The following is a 20,271-nucleotide window of genomic DNA, read 5'->3' as shown; positions in this document are numbered from 1 at the left end:
CTCGAGAGCCCCATGTTCACCACCCTTGGCTTAGGTATTGTTACTGTTGTTTTTTGCTTTGTGATTATAGTTATTCTTCACCAGTGACTGGCTTACCCCTATAAAACCCCCTGTTTAAAAAATAAACTTGTTGGGCCGGGCGGTGGCGCTGAAGGTAAGGTGCCTGCCTTGCCTGCGCTAGCCTTGGACGGACCGCGGTTCGATCCCCCGTGTCCCATATGGTCCCCCAAGCCAGGAGCAACTTCTGAGCACATAGCCAGGAGTAACCCCTGAGCGTTACCGGGTGTGGCCCAAAAAACCAAAAAAAAAAAAAAAAAAAAAATAAACTTGTTGCACTCCTGTCAAAAAAACGTGTTGACCCCACATTCTCTGTGTGTGGTTTCATTTATTTCATATTTCATATTTCGCAACCCTCTCTCCCTAAAGTGGATTCACTGACATCTCACTGATGGATGTAGGACAAAAGCTGCCTACAGCATACATCTAAATTTATATCTCAAAAAATTACAATGAGTAGAGATCAACTCTTGGGTAATAGCATATGCAATGCATAAGCAAGAAACGAAACCTTGCTTTTTTTTAAAGTCACTTATATTTGAGTTTACTTGTTACTGAAAAATAATTTACCTGATGCAAAACTGTAGTGATGTTATAATAACCTCTAAGTATAGCAGCTCTGAATTAAATTTCACAAATGAGATTTCAAGTAGTAAACAATTAGTCCAAAGAAATTTTTTCACTATTTCAATAAATATTTATTGAGTACTTCTTCGTGCTGATTATGTTCTCAGTATCAAAGAATAGATTACTGACTCAAAGGGATAAAGTCTTTGCTCTCAGAGTTTGCATTCTAAAAAGTTGAGTTATTAATTTTATATGAATAGTAATATTTCCATAGCAAAAAAATAGTTCAGCAGAAGGTGCTTGACCTTTACATGGCAAACTTCAGTTCAATCTTTAGTATTCAATATGATCTCTTGAGCAATACCATGAGCGATCCTGAGCATAAAGCAGGAGTGATACCTGAGTACAGTGAGGTATGACTCCTTCCAAAAGAAATGATAATTTCAAGTAGGAGTTTATGGTATACACAGAATTAAAAAAATAGAAATAAATCAAGTAATGGTTATTTATATTAGTCAAAGAAAATTTTATCGAAACCGAATGCTTTTAGGCTGAAATCTAAATAGAAGTGCCAGATCCACAATTTTTTTTTTTTTTTTTTTTGCTTTTGCCTTTTTGGGCCACACCTTGTGATGCTCAGGACTTACTCCTGGTTATGTGCACAGAAATTGCTCCTGGCTTGGGGAACCATATGGGATGCAAGAGGTCAAACTAAGGTCCATCCTGGATTGGTGGCATGCAAGGCAAATGCCCTACTGCTGTGCTATTGCTCTGGACCCTGGATCCACAGATTTTTAAAAGTAAAACTTTTAAAAAGAAAATATAAAAAGACACAAAATTTGTAGATGAAAAAGAAGTCTTGGTATAACCAATTTATGATATACCAGAATTAAAATATTACAGTATTGGGGCCAGAGTGATAACATAATGGGTAGGCATTTGCCTTGCATGTGGCCAACCCAGGTTATATCAATGACAAACCCAATGGTCCCCCAAGCCTGCCAGGATTCATTTCTGAATGCAGAGCCAGGATCAGCTCCTGAGCACTGCTAGGTGTAGCCCATAAACCAAAACACCAAATAAACAAACAAAGCAAAACAAAAAATATTACATGATAAAAAATCACAAAGGAAAGGTTGTGTCAAATTAACGAGAATAATAATGAAAAAAATTTTTTTGTAATAGGTGAGAGTTTTATAAAATTCTGCTCACAGTAAATTTGTTTTAGACTTTACTTATGTAGTAGCAAGACTGGAATACAAGGTCCATTGCAGGAGTCACTGAACATATCAAATAGGATGACACAAAGAGCAGGGATCTAGGAGGGCAGACTTAGGACAGGGCATGAATTGCTCAAGGCTGGTCTAGAAGCCAAAAGAAAAGGGACATACAAATTAGTAACCAAATATAATTTCTATCTTGGGAGCTTATACCATAGTATAGATACAAAATTTACTGAGGTGGGTGAAATAGGAGAGTCAGTTTGCAGCTGTAGAAGGAAATCAAGGGGCCAGTTAAACACATATTCATATGATAGAAAAGCTCAAGAGAAAGATTAAAATTAGATATAAATTTAAGAGTTATTAATATCAGCAATGCAGATAAAGTTATGAGGTTGAATGGAGCATCTAAAAAATGAGGTAAGGGGGGCCGGAGAGATAGCATGGAGGTAAGGCGTTTGCCTCTCATGCAAAAGGTCATCGGTTCGAATCCCGGCGTCCCATATGGTCCCCCGTGCTCGCCAGGAGCGACTTCTGAGCATGGAGCCAGGAGTAACTCCTGAGCACTGCCGGGTGAGACCCAAAAAAAAAAAAAAAAAAAATGAGGTAAGAAGAAGAGGAAAGCAGAGTACACATCAACATGATGCCATGACCTTTACAAAGGTAGCACAGAGAAAAGATGTAAGGACATTGGGCCAAAGTAAAAAACAGAAAGTAGATGTCTCAAAAATGACCACAAAAAAAACGTCCTTTAAAGAGACAGGGCACATACTTTATCCAGGGTTCACCTAGCCCACAACCTCAGTTGTGGAATTCCTTTCTTTTCTATGTGAACTTACTCCTGGCTTACTCAACCATAGAAGCCTGTGGGGTTTTTTTGAACATGAAACATCTCCTTCTCTCTTTCTCTTCTCCCCTGTTACTTCTTTAAAAGACTGTTTTACTTTGATAAATAAATAGGAGAGTAAAATGTGATCAAATCTGTTAAAAGTTGCCTAGACATGGTAGAAAATAATACCAACACACTTTGGTTGGACTTATAGATAAGATTTACATGGAACTCTAGAAAACTTCAGAAGTGGGTGAGAACAGTATGAGAGGTGAATACAATCAAGAAAGTCATCACAGAAAAGTTGATTGAACTTTTTTTATACGGAAGCCAAAAATAAGGTAGATGAGAGGAAAAGAATGAGGAGGAAAAAACCAAAAAACATTTTTAAGAAAAAGAAATACTATGAGCTGTAGAATACAAAGCACACAGAAACTCTGCTATTTATGAGAGTCATTGAGAGTGTTTTAAATGTATACAAAGACAGAGGCGGGCAAATTAGAAAATGTATAGGTCCAGTTACTCAGTCTTGGTTACATTAGCTTTGAAGATTCAGCCATCTATGCTCATGTTAACTTTTTTTTTTTGAGGGGGGGCACATCCGGTGACGCTTAGGGGTTACTCCTGGTTATGCGCTCAGAAATCGCTCCTGACTTGGGGGACCATATGGGACGCCAGTCCTTCCTAGGCTAGCGCAGGCAAGGCAGATACCATACTCCTTGTGCCACTGCTGTGGCCCCTCATGTGTACTTTTTGTTTTCCTCTTTGTGAGTCAGCAGTCCACTGGGTTAGGGAGGAAAAGGGTCACAGAATTAGCATTCTAAGTGGATAGACTTTGCTAAAGCTTTGAGAGTTACAAGGAAGACTTGCATTGATTGCACACTCTATAGCAATCTAATAGAAACTTCATATTTGCCACATCCCCACTTCAAATTCTTTCCACCCACTGTGAGATCTTTGTTCTCCCAACCATGTTTGCTCTCTGGCTGAATCCGAGTCTAACTTCTGTTCTTCTCAAATTTTCTCTGTTCTCTTGCTCTTACACAAAATACACAAACACTTACATACAATATAAAAACTTCTGATATCTACATACCATGTATGTATGTTGGATGTAATTTTTCATGTGAACAGTGTTTGGCTAACCTCTGATCTCCATAATCTTTTCTATTTATTTCATACAACTTAGTTTTCTTCAATAAAAAGAATCTCAGCTATTTCTTCAAGTAATACCATTTTAATTTGTTCCATATATAAGCTACTGGGCAGAACACCTAGACTTAATAAACTGTCAAAATAAATAGCAACTTTTGTATTCCTCTCAGTGAATTAATTAAAGCAGACTAAGAACTGAAATAATTTCCACAAGGAATTTCCACACAGCAGGGCTTTCATGATTAAAGAGTTGCATATGCTGGTACCATTGTGTTTGGGAAGACAGCCAAAGGCTCTTTGTAATTTTAGGATAAAAACTAAGTCAAGATGACAATCAGGTGAGTAGATAATGAAATTGTGGCATATGTACCCAATGGAATACTATGCAGCTGCATGGAAGGATGAACTCATGCAATTTGCTGCAAATTGAATAAAGGATAACATGCTGAGTGAAGAATAGAGAAGGACAAATCCCTGGTATTTAGAACAACAGGACAAGGAAATGAATTATCAAATGGGGATATATTTAGATTACCCTGGTACCTAGATTATAGAAATGAGAAGGATAAGGGGAAAAATAAACTAAGATGGGGAAGTAATAAAGAGCTAACAGAGGCAGCGTGCAAAAGATCAGACACATTGGCAGTGTAAATGTGTAGTTGATCTATATATCTGAACTATAGAAACAATGAAATTGAAAGTATAAGACTCAAACTACAACAACCAAACTTAAAACTGTGCCTGCCAAGATGTAACTGAGGACTGGGAGAAAAATTTAGGATGATGGTGGAAGTTAACAGTGGTGATAACACTGATGCTGGAACATTGTATGCCTAAAAGTCAACTATAATTAAAATGATATAGTAGATCACAGTGCCATAATAATTTTTAAAGTAAGTCAAAGTCTGGATTTGCTTTTAAGAATAGATTAATAGTCATATAATGCACCACATATTTTAATGTTGTGTTTGTTCATAGGTTCAAAAGGTCTTCATTCTCTTAAAATAATTAGATCTAGAGATCTATATTTATAGTTCCCTCCTTTTCCCTCTAGGAATTTTAATAACAATATGAATATGTTGGGATAGATAAGAAAGATCCTCTGTGATCTTTGGAAACCTACATCAATGAGTTTTCTGATCTGTTAAAAGAAAATCAGTGAGTTATAAATATATACTAATCAATGATAAAGATATTTGAACATGCATTATGCTGCTTTAACTTTTCCAACTTTTTGCACTCTTGGAAAGGTCATTGAGAATAAAATACACTAAGAAAAGGTGACATTCCATCTTGAGTGAAGAATTCAATATTTAAATGCCTATGTCATTAGAACAAAAAAAGATTCAAAAGCTAAAGAAAGATTTGACTGAATGAATTTTTATGTTTACTCTTTTTATTGAAGTTTTGAACTGTTGATTTAAAAATTTTATCCAAGAGAAAAGAATAGGGTCCTTTTCCCTTCTTACCCAACATAGAGTTCTACTTATAAATAAATGAAATATACTAAAGTTCCAAACCAAAAATTTTCCCTCCAAACAATGAGTATAGAACATACGGAAGTACTGATCTGGAGTCCAACTAGTAAATGTTTCTGAAGCCCAACTTAGAATAATTAATAATAGTAATAATAATAATAATAATAATAATACTGCTGAATGCACACAGAGCTAAATATAACAATACAGATGTAGCACTAACTATTAATGCCCACCTGTACATGAGAAGTCATCCACACGAATGTATCCTGGGACACAGTCACAGCGATATAAGCCGGGTAAATTGACACACACAGTATTGGCATGACAGTAATGCATCTTAGCTGCACATTCATCGATATCTGAAAAGAGAAAAAAAAAGCAAGATAATGATTGAGCAAATGAATGAACCTGAATGTAATTATTTTAAAATTAACTTAAATTTAAAAAATGAACATCCTTTGATATTTAAAAAAAGCAAAAATAATTAGCCACAAAAGCTTTGATGCAAATTTTAGCTGAGGTATTATATCCTACTTGAGCCCAAAGTATTTCTAAAACAACACATAAGACACATCAATTAATGATCTTAAAATTATAAAGGCTGACTTATTATTAGTCTCTTAACAAGAAGGATGCTTGATTTAAATGTCCACAATCAAAAAGCTCTGTGACCAATAAGTTGATACCGATTAATATTTATTAGGTGTTAACTGTACATGGCTTAGCTTTTATCAGGGAGATCAAGGGAATGCTGATGCTTTTATGCACGTGTCTTACTAAGACATGCCTTAATCCATCTGTTACAGGATGACGGTATATCCAACTTCGCCCATCTTTTCTGTGAAAACAGACAGCAGCTGTTGTCTGATGCAAATTAATGTCTTTTATGGCTTGACCAGGAGATTCATTGCAAGTGACAGAGTAGCAGGCTGATTCAACAGAATTATGGCATTCTCTTTTGAATGAAGGTCAAAGAATCACAAGCTTTTTCATAATGAAACATGGTGAAAATTAAGATAACTCACATTCTTAAATACACTTGGATCTTTGCTGCACATTCTTTTTAAAAATGACTTTATTTTCTTTATTCATACTGCTTATATATGATGGCTAGAGAAGGGCACCATATTACACCCAGTTCTAAGGCTAACCTATTGGTTGCAGTAAGTGCCCTGAGTTCCAAAATCCTTTGTTATGTTCCATAAAAGTCCAGTTCTGAGGGCCAAAGTGATATTACAGAGATTGGCCAGTCCAGATTTGATCCCTTATATACCATATGGCCCCCAGAACTTGTCAGAAGTAATTTCTAAGCAGAGCCAAGAGTAATCCTTGAGCATATATAAGTGTGACCAAAAACAAAACCAAAATCAAAATTACTGTTTTATATTTTTAAATACATAATTTAAGTTGCATATAATTATATAAGTAAAATTAAAAACTCATTTTAAAGTCTAATAGACAGAGCTAACAGAATGCCATTGAGCCAGATATTGAACTTCTGTAAGTCCTGCCAATATTTGAACTCAGTAGTCAATCTCTCATTTACTTTCTTTTATACAAACTCCTTGAGAATGATAAGTCATTATTGTATTACTATGAAAATACTTATTTAAGTCTTACTAGTCTTCATACCCTTGGTTTCCAAAGATAAAAATAGCTATATTGAATTACTAGAAAGACCATTTGTCAATTTAAAAATAAAAGTGTACTGACTGTGTGAGAAATAAAACTGTATTGGCACTACAGACAATGACCTGGATTGGACAAACTAGCTTGCCTGGAGCCTAGAGTTGGTCTTATGCCAGGAAACTTCAGGGGTAGTGTCTCCTTATATTTAGGCCAAGGCTTTTCCTGTCCATATCCCCCATATTTTGGTGGGCCTATGCAAACGATAATTGCCATTCTAACACTGTTTTTACTGTGCTCCTTTGACTCTAAACCTTAAAACAAAACAACAAAAAAAAAAACACTTAAATATTTGAGGTTAACTTAAACTAATATTCATGTGCATGGAAATGTAAAAACTACTATGCCTTCAAGTTTAAGGAGTTACATAAATTTTATGGCTTTACATTGCTTGGTGTACTACTAAGAAATGTTATAATGTACTACAATCTGGGGACTTGAGGGACAAAGTAATTGTACATGGGTTCTGTTTTACTTTTCTTAATGTCCTTTGACTGTAAGTTCAAAATTAAGGTGGCAGCAGGGGGATTTCTTCTGAGAACTCTGTTTTTGGGTGATTGTCCTCCACTGTAACTTTACCTTGTCCTCTTTCTTTGCATCATTGTTCACATAATTGAAAATAGAAAAAAAAGTATACTGATTAGGGACTGGAATGTTAGGGCGTTTGCCTTGTACACGGCTGACCTAGGATGGACCACGGTTCAATCCCACAGCATCCCATCTGGTCCTCCAAACCAGAACCAATTTCTGAGCGTATAGTCCCCCACCAAAAAAAAGCATATTGATTACTTGCAAATAAAACATCTTTAAATAAACACTAGATTCTTTTCAATGCTAAAAATTTATCTGCCTATTAACAAAAGTTACTGTCAAGTAATGATAATTCTGATATGGTGCACATATTGGCAAGACTTTTTTTTCTATAGTATAAAATCAAGCAATTTTGCTATAAAATAACCCTAAAACAAAATTATTTAATATGTGGAAAACACCAATAACTGATCCAAGTCAAAGTATAACAAAAAATAAATGGATAACTGAAAATTAAAGAATAGATCACAAGATTATATCAAGGTACTATTAGCACAAAGCTAACAACTAGAAAATATCTTTTTTTAATTTTATTTTTAAATATTCATCATGTAATTACAAAGTTATTCATGATTGAGTTTCAAGAATAAAATGTCTCAACACCAATTCTTTCTGCAGTGTACATATTCTTCTCCTAATTTGTTTCCCATCAGTCTGTTTCTTCAAGATGTGACTTTTTATATGTAAATATTTGCACTGTGGCTAATAGTACTATTGTTGATAGTTTTTTTTTGTTTTGTTTTTTGTTTTTTGGTTTTTGTTTTTGGGCCACACCCAGTGACGCTCAGGGGTTACTCCTGGCTATGCACTCAGAAGTCGCTCCTGGCTTGGGGGATTATATGGGACACTGGGAGATCTAACCTCGGTCTGTCCTAGGCTAGTGCAGGCAAGGCAGGCACCTTAGCTCTAGCACCACCACCGGGCCCCTGTTGATAGGTTTTTAAACATAACACTTTACTGCTTTCCAGAAGTACCTCCTCTCCTGATTCAATGTTTTCCTCATCTTTACCACTCTACTACCCATTCTCCAGCCCCATCAAGTTGATTGTTTCCACTAAATAATATTTTCATGTTTCTTGCTTTATCTTTGAGTATTCATCATTCTCATTAGGTTTCTTTATATGCTACATATTAGAGAGTATGTTCTATGTAGATCTCTCTCTCCATCTAGTTAACTTCACTCAGCATGATACCCTCCAGATTCCATGTATCAGAAAATTACATGACTTTATCTTTCTTTATGGCCAAATAGTATTCCATTGTGTATATACACCATAGTTTTTTATTCATTTTTTCAGACACTGGTTTGTGTGCAAATATCTTTTCTTCACTTTTTGGGGTTCTTGGGCCAAGAATTGGAGTATCTCAGTCAAGTGGAAGTTCAATTCTTAGATTTTGTTTTTTAGAAATGTCCATATTGTTTTCATGGAAGGCAAAAGTGTATAAAAATTCTCAGGAATTTGAAACTAGATATCTACAATAAAGCATAATATTTTTTGACTGTAGGTAAGGACATAAAAATTGAATTATCTAATGAGTTGAAGATTTTTTGACTGTAAAGACATTAGAATTATCTAATGAGTTGGTTACTGGCATTATATAAGCATTTCAATTCTGGGACCAGTGTGATAGTATAGTAGGAAAGGTGTTTGCTTTGCATGTGACTGACATGGATTCGAACCTCAGTACAAGCCAATCAATACATGTAAAGACTATCTATGATACAGAAGAAAGAACCTATTATTGCAGGAACAAAGCTCTGGATAAGAGAAAGAAAGTTGAGTTACAGTGCCTATATCAAATCAGCCTTCTTTACAAAAAAGAAAAAAAAGAAAAGAACAAAGCCAAGAGATTGGAAGAGAGGTACATATATGTTGGACCATCTGGTAGTGGTAAGATGAAGTACTTCTCTGTTGGAGTAACTGGTTTTTATTCTATTCAGGGTAATTCTTTTTTGCTGGTGCTTGTCACTCAGTACGGAAAGTACTGCTGTATTGGTTCCTTACTCCTATTTGCTCTATACCCAAGGGAGTGGGTATATATATATATATATATATACCCAAGGGAATCAGGGGAGAAGCTGCTTGTAAGTTTGATTTCCACAAATCGTCTATATGCCTGCCTGTATCATTTACTAGTGAGCAGAAAGCTTGTGGTGGAAGCCTGAATCTGTTTTTTTCTCTTCAGTCTTCTGTGGATTATTTCCTGTGTAGGCATTTGCTTCCAGAACCATGTTACCCAGTCCCTCAGGATTGGAGCATGAGGCTTCCACTTTAATTCTCTTTTACATGTAAAAATTTTGTAAATTTTTAGTGAATAAAAGGAGAGAGAAATAACTGAATTTTAGGAAAAAATAGTTACTAAAGAAGAGAGAAGGATTTCATGTAAAAAGAGAAAGAGAACTTATTAGGGTGAAAGAACAGAGTGCCAAGAAGCCAGATGTAACTTCTGATCATAAATGTAAATAAAGTGTCTTAGCATGGCTAAATATTTTTCTCATATTATTCAACTATGTTGGTAGTTACAGGAAAATTAAAAAGTCTCCTGGAATTTTATTTTGATTTTTGGACCAATTCCACATAGCTCAAAGGTTTCTCCTGATTTTCACTTAGAGTTTACTATTGATGGGCTCAGAGAAACATGTATGCTACCAAGAATCAAAATATAGGAATGTCAAGTGCAAGATAAGTGCCTTACCTGCTGCATATCTCTCTGGTTTTTCTCTTTAAAACTATAGAAGCTTCTCTTCCAGCTGCTAGTAACAGCTTTTCTATGACCATCAAATGCTATTCTTTTTTTTTTTTAATTTTTATTGTGGTCAAAGTGAATTACAATTATTTCACTGTAATATTTGAGGCACATAGTGACAATGAATGAGGGGCATTCCCACCACCAGAGTAGTCCTCCCTCCACCCTGTTTTCAGCATGCATCCCACATCTCGATCCTTTACCCCCGTAATGCTAGTACAACTGTTCCCCCTTGTACAGCTTATTGTAGATTGGGTATCTATTCTGTTGTCATTGACTTTGGATTTGGTATTTATATATGATCAGTTTTTATTTCCACCAAATGAACATAAGACCATCTTGTCTTGGTACCATCCATTTTTCCCCTCAAATTATGAGGATGATTAAGGTGATTCCAGTGTTCTATTGAATATATAAGAAAAGATATGGGAGAAAAAAAGAAATAAAGAAAAAAGGCAAACAAAAAGAAAAAAACTAGGTGTTAAAAATATCCATTTTGATGAAGAAATGTAAAACAAAAAGGAAAAGGTAACAAAACAAAACAAGAGGAAAAAACAACAGACCAGCAACTTTTTAAAGAACATTGTTTTTTGTCTTCTTTTTTTTCTGCTTAGGTACAGTAAACATTGGAGAAATTAGAACAGAAATTTTCTTGGCCTAGAAGATATAGGGTTTCACTGTCCCTGAAGCATACTGCTATGGGAACAACTATAGGCTCCGTACTCACTCATTTTCACACCCCAAGGTCTTTTTATGGTGCCAGAAAACTTTCCACTCAGAGTGGGTTATGACATCCTGTCTCTGTAGCTGGAGCTTATGTTATTTGTGTAGGTCATGGGTTGAAGGCTAGGAAAGAGTTTTGTTTGTTTGTTTATATATCTTGGAGTTCTGTTCCATTGCTGTTATTGCAATCAGTCTTCTGTAATTAGTGGTTATTTTTTGCTCAGATTCTAGGACAGAGCCTAGAATATATTCTTTCAGCATTGTTCCATAAGTTCTGCTTGGTAGCAGTTGTCAAAGTCAGACCTCTGGGGTTAGAGATCTTGGTTAGAGAGCTAGGCCAAGGTTTAGGCTAGGAACTTCCTATTTGGTCCCTTGATAGGTTCTTTTCAGTCCATATTTGCCAAAGTAAGTTAGCCTCATAAACAGCATTTTATCTTTAATGTCTTTTTATTTATTTATTTATTTTTGGTTTTGGGGTCACACCCAGCAGTGCTCAGGGGTTACTCCTGGATCCACTCTCAGAAATCCCTCCTGGCAAGCACAGGGGACCATATGGGATGCCAGGATTTGAACCAATGATCTTCTGCATGAAAGGCAATCGCCTTACCTCCATACTATCTCTCCAGCACCATAATGCCTTTTTTAAATGTATTTTTATTTATTTCTTCTATTGTATATATTTTTCTTTATTTTTTCTTTCTTTTTTTTCTCTTTCTCTCTCCAACCCCACCTGTTTTGATTCTGTTTGGGATGAAAACCTACAAGAAAAGTCTTGCCTGGGATAAAAGCTCAGGTCAAAACCAGCACAAAGATTGTGCAGACTGTCATTCTTACCTCAAATCCACCAGCAATATAATAAGTTACCATACCCTTTTGCATAGGCACTCTAAATAAAGGGAAATTTTATGCACAGAAACAAGCTCTAATCTTCTGAGAATAAGAAACCCATACTTTTTATAATTCATGGATATCTCCCATCCTGAACATGTATCATGTGGACCCAACTTAGATCCATGTGATTGGACAGTGACCATCCAACCCAGAACCCCAGAACCCAGACTTTGAACTGACACAAGTCCCAGCAACAGCACTGGGAACCAAACTCCTCCTGGAGAAACTCTGAATACCATCCCGACACCAACGTGCATCAATTTTAACATGACATCCTGACATGAGGAAACGGCAGCAACTTGAGTTAAGAGTGGGCTGCCCAATCTCATCACCTAAATGTATGATGCAATCAGGAAACATGTCATCCTTTGCCCTAAGCAAGCACTGCTATCCTTTTTAAGAAAATTATTATTAAAAAGCATTTCTTCATTCAAAATTATACTCCCATCCTGAGGAAAAAAATCTGTGATTTAAACTGCTTCTTCTGGGGCCAGGACATGGAAACATCTTAGATGTACAACTACTGATGAACTTATCAAGAAGTTGTGGTTGTGTGTGAATACTATTCAGCAATACACACATAAAAATGTAATCATGAAGTTTACTACAAACTAAATAAAATTGAAAGGTATCATGTTGATACGTCAATTGAGAATGTAAACAGAGAAGAGACCTGATTAGGCACCACTTTCATGGCAGTGGGGTATATTAATCTTACATATTAATAACAAAAACTTTAACATATAAGAAATAAAAATTTAAAATTAAATATTAATTTTCTTCTGCACTCAACTTGGGCTAATTCTAAATCAGTACTCCAGATTTGATCCATTGGATCACCCAATGGAATTTAAAGGATTCTTCCTTCTCTCCAACTCACTTTTTACCCTTCCCAATATGTTCTGATAATATTAACTAGTATAGTTCTTATGTGTCAGCCACCTCAGATATTGCTTCCTGGCGATACCAAACGATAGCAGAAATCTTGAGGGAGGAAAGAATGACTGCAGTGATATCACTAGAGGTTTAAAGTTGGATAGCTGAAGGCAAAACTAAAAGAGTAGTGTGCTTGACATTAAGATTTTGGAGGAGAATTAGTTATTGTTGATTACAAGACCTTTCACAGGACTACAGAAGGGTGAGAGAAGGATTATTGTAAATGAGAAACTGGGTAATACCAAGAGAAATCAGTAGGAGGCAGTTATGTGGCATTAGTGCTATACATCACACTAGCTTTCTTCTTTCCAGGCACAAAATAGAATTGCAATTTCTCATTTTCTTTAAAGTTCATCATGGCAATATGACTGAACATGCACATTAGCCCTCAACTAAGCCAGAAGCAGAGTGATCAACAAAATGTCATCTTGGACCTCACAGCCTGGCAAAACTCTCCTTGAAGATTGTAAATTCTACCAAGAACAAGACCAGTTGGAGGGAGGAAGGGTGACATTTTGAGAGATCAGAGAATATTTCTCTATAAAAGTGATGCTTCATATCCAAGAGTAGAAGTGAAACAGATAAAGAATGGACAACATATCACCAGACAGAGAAGTGTGATTAACAAGTATTAGTTATAGGCAGGGTCTCTGCCTATCTGATGCAGAAAAGGAAAGTTGGGCTTGGGCCAGATTTTGGTAGCCATTGAGAAAGGGTCTGAATATTAATCAAAATGCTGAAAAAGCCAATTCCAGATTTTGAAATATCACTTAGCTATAGTGAAGAGAATGAACAAAAGAAGAAGCAGGGGACTTAATAACATAGGTATTTTACTCACAGAGCTGAGTACTACACTGAACTTCATCTGCTTCTGCTGAGATGCTCAGCCACTCTAAGATAAAAAAAACTAGTCAGGACTTGCCTCAGAGGCAATTCCATCTCCAGCCCATGGCCAATAACTACAATGGCTGCTGACTACAACTTAGATTTCCCTGTCACAATCTCTGTCAACTTTTCCCAGAAAGAAACAAACTCCCTGCTCAATTTCCCTGAGGCCACTGAGTAATGGCTGAGACTTTTGCCTCATCAATACTGGAAAGAGTTATTTCAGACTTATTTTGATTCAAATAGTGAAGTCCTTTCATTGTTTCATTGGACTCTGGCTCTAAATTATGTTTTTTTCAAAGTTCAGAGAAGTAGATATTTGAAAATCACAATGAGAATTCATCACAGCTTTATCCAGCCTTTGCCCTTTATAAACATCACACACTCCAGGGCTATATATCCCTGCCATGCTCCTCAGATGTTTCTTGAGTATGTTTTGTCTTCAGTAAACACAACTGGTAATTTCATCTCTTGTCTATCTAATAATTTCTAGGAACCACTCCAGAAAAATATGGCATGAAATAATACCAAAAAGGGACTGAAATATCAGGAAATTAAACTGTCACAACCTTATCTTTGTTAGTTTTTTTGTTTTGTTTTGTTGTTTTTTCTTCATTTTAGAGCCATACCTGGTGATGTTCAGGGGTTGGTTATTCCTGGCTATGTGCTCAGAAATTGCTCCTGGCTTAGGCGACCACATGGGATGCCAGGAATCGATCCCAGGGTCCTGGGTCAGCCGTGTGCTAGCAAATGCCCTACCAATGTGCTATAGATCCAGCCTCTGTTAGTTTATTTTTTTTATCAACCAACTATCAATGTAAAACTACTGCCTTGCAAAAATGAGGAGGAGGGGAAAAATAAAACTAAGTTTTTGGGATCATCTAGCTGGGTAAATTCAGAAAACACAAAAGAAAGGAAGGTAACAATAGATTTCATGGTTTGGGAGGCTGAATGGTACCACATTTGCCAAAACTCAGATTGCTTCTCCATCCTCTGGGAGAAAATATAACTCTGTGAAGTATCTATAGGACTCCAGGGTGCTTCAAAATCAAATGTGATTATAAAAAGAATCACAATAGAATTATCTTCAGAGAGTTGGGTAGCTTGAGAAATAGCTAACAATCTGAATTTTCAAAATGAAACAAAAAAAAATGCTGCTTTTTATGCTCAATGCAAAATGAAAAAAAGAAAGAAATATTGAAGGGAATGAGTAGTTGCCATACAAACAAAACCACCTGAAAAGAACTCCTAATAATACTCAGAGACACTGGTAGAGTCCAAAGTGAGAACTCTCACTACAATCTTAATTGCCATCTGACCTTTAGATGATGTGCTCTTCCTGCAGCAATCTCTTTCTTGCAGTGGTCTCTCGCTGTGTGACTTTCCCCTAAAAGTCAGTAGGCAAGAAGAGTCTAAGCCAAGATTGACTTAGAAAAGAAACACTAAAGGTCCAGGTTCCAGCTAAAAGACTGAGTCAACCTAGACAGTTTTTCAACAAAGAACCGTAGGTAACCTGATATCTATTGTAAAGATAAGTGGGCTTAAAACAAATAACAAAAATATTATTTGACATAGGGTGTTACCTAGATGAATAAGAAAGTCTCTAATGTCACAAGATTAAATTAAGTCTATCCCCAAGCACCTCATCATTACTAAAATTCTTCCTACACACCTAAGTAGCAGGTAGAATGTTTGGCATTCCTTAAAATGCTCTAGGTGGTAAGAAAAATGAGGAAGAGAGCACAAATGAGGAAGAGAGCAGATCAAATTTTATTAGGGACCTAAAAATAAGAGGACAAAATGAAATATAAAAAAATGAAGATTAAGTGGCCACTCTGGTTAAGAACAGGGCTGTGAGGAGAGGTAAAGTGATATGCATGTTACCCTAACAGTAACATTATTGTAACCCAAAGCTCTTAAAGAGAGAAAAAAAAAATGCCTGCCAGAGAGGCAGGTCAGGTTGCAGGAGGGAAAGTAGGAATTGTTGGAGAAATTGTTGAAAGTAACATTGTTGGAGAAGTAGGCTCTAGTTAGGGTATTAGTGTTTAAATACTATCCCCTTGGATATCAATCATAAATTATATATATAGAATGATTAGGTTCAGGGCCTGAGTGAGAGCACAGTGGGGAGGGTATTTGCCTTAAACGTGGCAGACTCTGATTTGATCTCCAACATCACATTTGTTCCCCTAACACAGGAGCACCATTGGGTGTGGCACACAAACAAACAACACACACACACACACACACACACACACACACACACACAGATGATTAGGTTCTATGTTCTAGGCACAAAGTTAAGAAGCCTCAGGTCTGAATTAGAATTCAAGCAAGGCTCACTTAAATATTGGCTGGTGCCAGATCTCAATTTATTTCTATTAAAAGGGTCCGTGCTGGCCCACCACTCAATTAGAGACTACAACAACTCCAAAAATGCAATTAGCAAGGGCAGGTTTATTGACTGTCTAGCCAGGGCTGCGATCATGTCAAGAGCAGAGGACCGGAGCCCGGAACAGCAAAGCAAGAGGGTGTTTATAGGGTTTGGGCTGTAGGGGGAAGGCAATATCCAATTAAGAATTTCTTCTTCCAAATATGGCTCAGGTTCCGGGGGGGTTTCCAAGGGTATTTTTGAGTTTGTTTTTAGAATTGTTAGGGTTTGGGCTATAGGGTAGGGAGGAAGATCAACATATACCAGATGTAAAACTAGGGGATACTATTATCTCTAGCATGTATCTTATGTTATCTTATTATCTTAACAATTTTACTTTGAAACCTGTGTCAACTGGTCTGGCATCTCAACTGAAAAAAAAAATCATGTTCATGTTCATATTTTCAATTAGAAAATAGTTGTTCACACAAAACACAACTCTGATAGAGTTCTTCATAAACTAGTAAGACAATTTGCAGAATGATTCTATCATATTTTAATTATTTAATAGCCATAAAACATGTTTTAGGGGTGCACTGATGAAGTTCTATGAATAAAACTCAACAATTAACAATTTCATAATCATGGAGCAGTAGTAGGGCATTTGCCTTACATGCAGCTGACCAAGGAAGAACCTGGGTTTGATTCCGAGCATCTCATATGGTTCCCCAAAGCCAGGAGTGATTGATGAGCACATAGCCAGGAGGAACTCCTGAGTGTCATTGGGTATGGCCCCAAAAACCATAAAGAAAAAGAGGAGAGGAAAGCATAGAACAAGATAAATAATATATGGAAAGTGGCATTGAATCTAAGAGGCAGAAAGAGAGGTTTGACTATGAAAAATGACTCTAGCTAAATTATACTGTGAAGGAATAAGACACATTCCATATGGAGAAATGCTATGTTCTGTACATCATTTAAACATTTTTCTTTTCTTTTTTGTTTTTGTTTTTTTTGGGGGGGGCACACTAAGTGACGCTCAGGGGTTACTCCTGGCTATGAGCTCAGAAATCACCAGGACCATGGAGAATGACTCAGGGGTTGGACAGACTGGAGCCCAGAGTCGGTCTAATGCCAATAAACTTCTGTGGTGAGGCTTTCTTGTAATCAGGTCAAGGATTTTTTTTTTTTTCGTTTTCCCCATATTTTGCTGGGCCTCTGCAAGCAACGGTGCCTGCCACTTTCACACCTTTACTACTGTATTTGTTTTTAATACTTATCATTTAAGAAAGTAAAAACAAAAAACACCCTACTGAATTTAAAAAAGTAACTGTAGTAGGATGCCTGTCTTGAATACAGGCAGGGGATGGGAAGGAGGGAGGGGGAAACTGGGGGTGTGACTGTTGCACTGATGAAGGGGGGTGCTTGTGACTGAAACCCAACTATAATCATGTTTGTATTTACGATGCTTAAATAAAAAAAATTAAAAAAAGAAAGAAAAAAGAAGTAGTTCTTGGCTTGGGGGACCATATGGAATGCCAGGGGATCAAACCGAGGTCCATCCTAGGCTAGCGTCTGCAAGGCAGATAACTTACTGCCTGTGCCACCGCTCCAGCCCCTTAATTAGTTTTCAGGTACAAACTCATTGAATGCAACAAATCTATGAGGTACATATTATTTATATCATATTCACAAGGTGATAATTGAAAGGCATATAAATGTAGCTCACCTAAGATTACATAGTTGTGTTGTCGGGATCTGAATTCTAGAAATATGATTCCTGAGTTTGTACTTTTTTATAGTATTGTTTCCCATGGACAGTGAAGATCTATGATTGATTCAGATAAATTGCATAGCTTATAATTTATTATATGTTTAGAGATTTTTTTGGAGGGGCCACACCTGGTGATGCTCAGGGGTTACTCCTGGATATGCACTCAGAAATCGCTCCTGGTTTGGGGAACTTTCTGGGATGCCAGAGAATGGAACTGCAGACCATCCTAGGCTAGTGTGGCCAAGGCAGATGCCTTACTGCTTGCACCACAACTCTGGCCCCCTATTTATTATATTTTTAAATACTGATTCCATTTTTAAAACATTTTTAATTAAAGCTTAACTCCTTATCAGATTCTGTCCATGAATGTGTGTGTGCGCAAAAGATCGTATTATAACAAAATGAAACAAGAAAGAAAGGAAGAGAGATAGAAAGAATGGGAGAGAGCATGACACAATATACCAGAAAGTGTAAAGACTAGAAGACAAAAGAGAAAACAAATGTTTTAAAATAGAATTAAATGATAGAGAAACCCAGCATAAAATATAGATTAATGTAAGGATAAAATTGTACCCTCTCCCACATTCACACTTCAGTGCATTCCTGCTTGCATTCCTACTTCAATACAAGTCCATTTGCACTGAAGACCTAATCTTCTATGCTTCTTAATGCAGACTTAATGATGGTGGACTCCCAGGGTGTTAAATTTTAGAAGACATCAGGAGAGTGCAAACTCACAGTAAGATTTATGTTTTTTGAAAGACACTCATGATGATTCTACAATGGAGAGTACATCCTCAAGAAAATCAAGAAAACAATCTGAAAATAAGAAAAGTAGTACTCACTAGTCACCAAACATGCAGGCTGGAACCCTCATCTCAAGACTTTCAGCCCCCAGAGCTAAAGATAAATAAATTTCTGTTGTTTATGCTATCAATAGTATAGTATTGTACTATGAAAGCCCCAGCTGACTAATACAATAAACCTTTATGTTTGTCAATTGCCTACTGCAATGGTCTTTTACATCACATTCTAAGATATATGTCAAACAAACAAGTTACCTACCAAATTAAATATTTGCAGCTTTAAAAAAATCAAACAACATTTCACTCATTTCATACATCATAAATAAGTCCCTTTAGACACAAGAAGAGGTAGATTATGTGGTTTCTGACATTTAAAAAATACATTTTATACATAGCTATATCATTGATTTGGAAATCCAATCTAAAACATTACAATATTTTTTTCTTGCTGTGTTCAATTTCAAAATCAACTACCATCACAAATTAAAGATCTCCTTGTACCACTGGGAATTACATTTTACCATTTTCTAGATTACAGTGGAAAAATATCATGATACGATTGTGACTTCATTTCCATCAGAACTGATGCTGGGTTCCTTAAAAAAGGTGTACCCCAAGTGAATAAAAATTGTTTGATTTTTGTTTAGTTTTTATTTTAGTTTATTTGATTTTTGAGACATGCCCAGGGGTTCTCAGATTTACTCCTAGCTCTGTACTCAGGAATTATTCCTGGTGGTACTCTAGAGATACCAGGATTTGAACACAAGTAAGCCACATGACTGTAAAGCCCTGCTCACTCTATAAGAACTTTGGCATGGTATTTATATACTTTGTTCCAAGGCAGTGCTCAGTCTTTATTAATGTGTCTGCACTATTTTTGTTATAGTTGAGTCAACTATACCAACAAGACTAATGAGGGCTTCAAGATAGTCCATAGTTTCCAGTGAGTTGTGAGTCAGTTTAATTAGTTGAAACCACTGTAAATGAATAACTTACAATGGGTTACTGTGTTCTCTGCTACAAAGAAAGGAAAGTCAAAAGAATTAAGTAATTTTTGGAAGAAATCAAGGTTGGGACCCAGAGTGGCAGAACCCATGTCCCAGCAAAAGTAGTGTTGGTGTTGGTGGCCATGATTTTGGGGCATGGAAACCACATTGCCCAATTCAAGTAGGTGAAGAGAGAGAATCTGAGATAAGACATAGCAGTGGAACTCACTATCCACATTCTTTCTAGTAGAAGTACACCAGGATGGGACATAGAAAATACCTCACTTAATGGCAACAATGGGGAAGAATGCAGTCTTCCACCATGTTTACAAAATGAAGATGATAGCTCCAATAACCAAAATAGTATCAATCTTACTTAGCTTCTCAGATAAGGACTTTAGAGAAGAAATATGGAGGATGTTCATAAAACTTAAAGAAAGCATGGAACAACATTAACAAGCCACAAATAAGAATCAAGAGAATATCGAGTAGAAATGAGATAACTTCACACTGAAATCAAAGGACTGAAAATGTGGTAGACGAAATGACAACATCACTGTAAAGC

General features: G+C 36.4%; 1 protein-coding gene across 2 annotated transcripts in view; it reads right to left on the bottom strand.

The window, feature by feature from the left end:
- Positions 1-20,271, bottom strand: part of NELL1 (neural EGFL like 1) — a 1,037,291-nt gene that overhangs the window by 489,247 nt on the left and 527,773 nt on the right. For both annotated transcript variants that reach the window (XM_049781002.1, XM_049781004.1), the window contains exon 13: positions 5,543-5,668. In XM_049781002.1, the coding sequence (XP_049636959.1) occupies positions 5,543-5,668 (126 nt within the window). The remainder of the gene's footprint in view (positions 1-5,542; positions 5,669-20,271) is intronic.

The sequence above is a fragment of the Suncus etruscus genome, chromosome 9 (assembly GCF_024139225.1).
Source record: "Suncus etruscus isolate mSunEtr1 chromosome 9, mSunEtr1.pri.cur, whole genome shotgun sequence".
NCBI classification, from domain to species: domain Eukaryota; kingdom Metazoa; phylum Chordata; class Mammalia; order Eulipotyphla; family Soricidae; genus Suncus; species Suncus etruscus.
The sequence above is the reverse complement of the archived record's forward strand: the minus strand, read 5'-3'. Positions and strand labels throughout refer to the sequence as shown.